This window comes from Tupaia chinensis, unplaced genomic scaffold, assembly GCF_000334495.1.
Source record: "Tupaia chinensis unplaced genomic scaffold, TupChi_1.0 Scaffold143758_1, whole genome shotgun sequence".
Classification (NCBI taxonomy): Eukaryota; Metazoa; Chordata; class Mammalia; order Scandentia; family Tupaiidae; genus Tupaia; species Tupaia belangeri.
The window spans coordinates 2,526,742-2,531,335 of NW_006203607.1; the positions used below are offsets into that span (position 1 = coordinate 2,526,742).

The 4,594-nt window shown below is 45.9% G+C and overlaps 1 protein-coding gene across 1 annotated transcript in view; it reads left to right on the top strand.

Annotated features, from left to right (window-relative positions):
- The window catches only part of TRIT1 (tRNA isopentenyltransferase 1), a 64,734-nt gene that overhangs the window by 8,514 nt on the left and 51,626 nt on the right, over window positions 1–4,594 (top strand). The window contains exon 2 of the mRNA XM_006164960.2: window positions 2–112. Within this exon, the coding sequence (XP_006165022.1) occupies window positions 2–112 (111 nt within the window). The remainder of the gene's footprint in view (window position 1; window positions 113–4,594) is intronic.

Here is a 4,594-nt window from a genome sequence, read left to right on the forward strand (position 1 = left end):
GACACTGCCTCTTGTAGTGATTCTCGGGGCCACCGGCACCGGCAAGTCCACGCTGGCGTTGCAGCTAGGCCAGAAACTCGGTGGCGAGATCGTCAGCGCTGACTCCATGCAGGTATGGCCGTGCGGCTGGCCCCGGGCCGGGGAAGGTCGCGGACGGCCTTCTGGTCGAGTGGACACCCTGTCGCTTGGTCGTAGAGGGTGAACCCCGAGGCGTGTGGAGACGGAGAGGGTAGTGAAGGGAACCCATTCTTAGAGGCCCACCATGTGCCAGACACTGCGGGCGTTTCTCCATCATCTCCTGAACTTCTACGACATTGTCGTTTGCTGGGAACTGTGATGTCCATTTGCGATGAGGGAATTCGGGCCTAGGGAGGAGGTAAATGACTTTCTCAGTTTTACGTGTTGAATAAGCAGAGAAGATGTACTTGAACCTACGAGGTTGACATATAGGCATCTAATAAATGTTTTAAGAATGAAAATTACTCTAGAGGTTTTGTTTAACTAGCCCTAAGAGCGAGACCAGGATAAATGTGGTACCACCGAGGCGTGGCTCGCAGGGAAGTGGAATAGGGTAGAGTGAGATCTGGATTCTACTCCGGAGTCTGCCATTGTCCACGTGATTAACAGCATCTTTCATTTGGAGGTTATCGTATTTGTAAAGTGGAAAAATGTCACCTACCTCATAAGGCTTAGTAAATGAGATCGTCAAAGTTAGACTGAAGAGCAGGTATCCTGTCCTGAAATGAAGTGTTTGTTCCAGCAGATTTTAAACCCTACTGGCCCGTCTGAGTTGAGGGGCCTTTGTCCTCTTTGAGCTTGGAAGCCCAGAAGGGCTGTGGTACCCATTGCTTCTGGGAACATTTGTGCTTGATTGAGAGTAGGTGACATTATGGATAAGTCTCTCTGATGGAGAAATTACAACATCTATTTGTTGAAGAGAACTTATAGTTACACATCTTCAGAGGACAAAGGAGATGGATGTTGGCTATGAAATGCCTGGCACTGAACCCAGCACTTGATGGATCCTCAGCAAGGAAGGGTAGTCCTTGTCCCTACTCCCTACTGCACCCCATCGTCCTCTGGGCGTGGTATCTTTTCCTTTTTGCTCCCAGGGAGGTAGGGGAGAAAGCAACCCCCACTGGAGCAAGGTCATGCCACAGTCCCTTCTCCATTCTCTATCCTGTCAGGATTTAGGACACACCCACATGTGCTTGGCACGATTCTCAAGCCACCATTGGCAGGGTTCAAGCCTGGTTAGCTATGTGAGATCCTGTTCCTTTGACCACTAAGTTATGGGGTTGGAACCCACCCCCACCCTGGCATGGTTTCTAACGTCATTAGTTCATTTAGGGTGACAAGACCATCAGCAACATGAAACTATAGGATAATTCAGCAAATATTTGCTTGCAGCCTACTTTGTACCAGCTTTGAGAGACAGTTCAGCTCAAATCCCAGTCCTGTCTTTTCCAGGACATGCAACTTCAGGCTAACATCTTCATGCCTTTGTTTCTTCTTCTGTAAAATAGAAGAATTAATAACACGTTAATATTTTGATGATTAAATGAGATAAAGTATGCGATGCACTTAATACAGTATGTAGCACACATGGCTAAGAATGTGGTAGCTGCTGTTTTTTTGCAAGGCCCTGTTGGAGAGACAAAACCATAATCTTTGTTCTCAGAGAGTTGTAGTCCAGCTACACATGAAATAAGGCAGAGCTAATAAGTGTTTGAGCAGTTATATTGGATTATATTTTGCAAAGTGGACAGGATCAAGAAGAGAGAGACTGTGTTAGATTTAAAACAAATTATTTAATTTAATTTAATTTATTATTATGATTTCAATTTGGCCAGAGAGAATCAGAAAGCAAAAGAGAGAGAGAAAGCAAGCCACCAGGTCTGGGACTTGAACCGCAGTTGGCCATGTGGTAGTCCAGCACCTTAATCACCACACCATCTGCTGGCCTCTGTAAGTGTTAGATTTTATGGTAAACTTTTTTTCTTTTTAAAAATTATTTTATTTTAACTTTATCTTATTTTAATTTTTTTATATATTTATTTTAATTTGACCAGAGAGGGACAGAGTGAGAGAGAGAAAGAAAGAGAGAGAGAGAGAGAGAGAGAAAGTGAGAAAGCAAGCATTCAGTCCCAGGATGGCCTTACGGGAATCCAGCACCCTTAACCACCATGACACCTGTTGGCCCTGGTAAACTATTAAGTATTATAGAACTTCTGAGAGGGGAGAAGTCAGGGAAGACTGGTATAATCATGGGAAGCTCTCCGAAACAGGGCTTGGAAACAGGTCAGACTTAAGTGGGTGAAAAAGAAGCAGATGCCTGTTGAGAGAAGGAACACGAGTGAAGATCCGAGGTGAGATGAGCATACTGTTCATAGGATGGTGCAGGAGACTGTCCAGCAGGGAGGTTTTATGGGGGCTTAGGGATGGGAGATGAACAGCACGATGTAGGCGACGGAAGGAGTGTTCATTTGTGAGCAGCATGCACAAGGAGTTGGCTTTGGGCACAAGGAGACAGGTGCAATGGGCATGCCCAAATGTCCAAGCGTGGCGTAATAGCAGATCTGTGGTCTGGGATTTCCGACTCCAAAATGGGCTTCAGTAAGATGGAGTTACACTGACATCCAAGGTCCACTCCAGTCTTTTTTTTTCCTTGTCTGTTTATTTCTTCTTAGACACACACACACACACACACACACACACACACACACTCATACTCACAATAATGGGTCTTTATACTATAGTGCAACCCAAGCCCCAGCCAGCCAACATCATGGGCATATGCGTGCATGCCCAGTATGTACAGCAAACCGGGAAGCAAACCCGGGACTTTTCCATGTGGTGTCAGCATCGCAGGGTGTGCCACCACCACTGCACCACAGTGGCTGGCCCGCTCCAGTTGTTACGTTCTATAATTTCTGTAATTCTGGTTGGTGTGGTGTTAGCAGGATGGAGGGGCAGAGAAAGGAATAACGCTGTGAAGGTGGTACGTTGTAATGTGAGTTGGTCACTGATTGGAGGAAGAAGAAAATGATGCATGCAGTGTGATTTGGAGCACATGTAGGTGCCTGGGAGAGTATGGCGAACCTAGGTCAGGAAGACCTTGCAGGGCGCAGTGGGAGTGGCAGTAGGCCCTCTAGGAAGTTAATAGCTGGGGAGAATGCCATGGACATGAACCCACTGCGTGGCTCTCACACGTTCCTTCTGCATCCCTAGACACATGACTTGATCCCTCTCCATTCAGGTTTTACTAAGAGGTCACACTACTTTTTTAAAATAATTATTTATTTAATTTTATTTATTCATTCATTTACTTTTTAATTTGACCAGAGGGAGACACAGAAAGAAAGAGAGGGAAAGTGAGAAAGCAAGCCACCAAGTCCAGGATTCGAACCATGGTCAGCCATGTGGGAGTGTACAGCACCCTAACCACCATACCACCTGCTGGCCCCCAGAGGTCACATTATTAATGGCTTTTCTGACTGCACCCTCCTCCCCCATATGCTGTATGCCATACATGGTCCCTGTCAAGAAAATGTTATCAATAAATCATCTTAAGTTTACATCTGTTTTTAAGTAGGTTCTGGCAGTGAGGGTGGATATAGGCTCTGTATTAGCTATAATGTACATTCTCAGAAATGCTTCCTTTTTTTTTATTTTTAAAGAATTATTTTATTTAACTTTATTTTTAATTTGACCAGAGAGGGATAGAGTGGGAATGAGAGTAAGAGTGAGAGAGGGGGGGGGAGAGGGAAAGTGAGAAAGCAAGCCACTAAGTCCAGACTTGAACTGTGGTCGGTCATGTGGGAGTTCAGTGCCCTTAACCACCACGCCACCTGCTGGCCCAATGCTTCCTTTTTAAAAAAATTAAAATTAAAGGACTGGTAGGTGGCGTGGTGGTTAAGGGTGCTGAATGACCACATGGTTGACTGCGGTTTGAGTCCTGGACCTGGAGGTTTGCTTTCTCACCTCCTCTCTCTGTCACTCTGTCCCTTTCTGGTCAAATTAAAATAAATAAATAAAGTTAAGTAAAATAATTGTTTTTAAAAAATTAAACATTTAAAGAAGTTTTTGCTGTGGGACCAGTACTTGGCGTAATGGCTGTGTTGCTGGACTCCCATGTAGTCGACCGTGGTTTGAGTCCCGGACCTGGTGGCTTATACTCACGCCAGGTGTATATGTGTGCATACCCATGATCCCAAGAGGAGACTGGAGGAGAAGGGATTGTGGCGTGGCCATCCCCCCCTCCCCTCCTGTGGGGTGTGTGATTTCTCACTTTCTGTCTCTCTGGCAAGTGCAGGTGCCCTATAGCAAAAACCTCTGGGAGAAAAAAAAAAAAGAAGAAATTTTTACTGTAGGGTGCCTATGCTTGCTGGTGAAGGACAGATAGAAAACAAAGAGAGAGAATATGAAAAATCACCTCCAGGAATGTCCCGACCCGGGGGGACAGCCGAACGGGTTTCCTGAGTGAAGGAGTGAGAGCCGGGGCAAGCAGCGTAGTGTTACAGCACGGAGACGACAGTGTCGTCTGTTTATTGTGGGCAGCACGGTACAGCACAGAGACGACGCAGTGTCACAG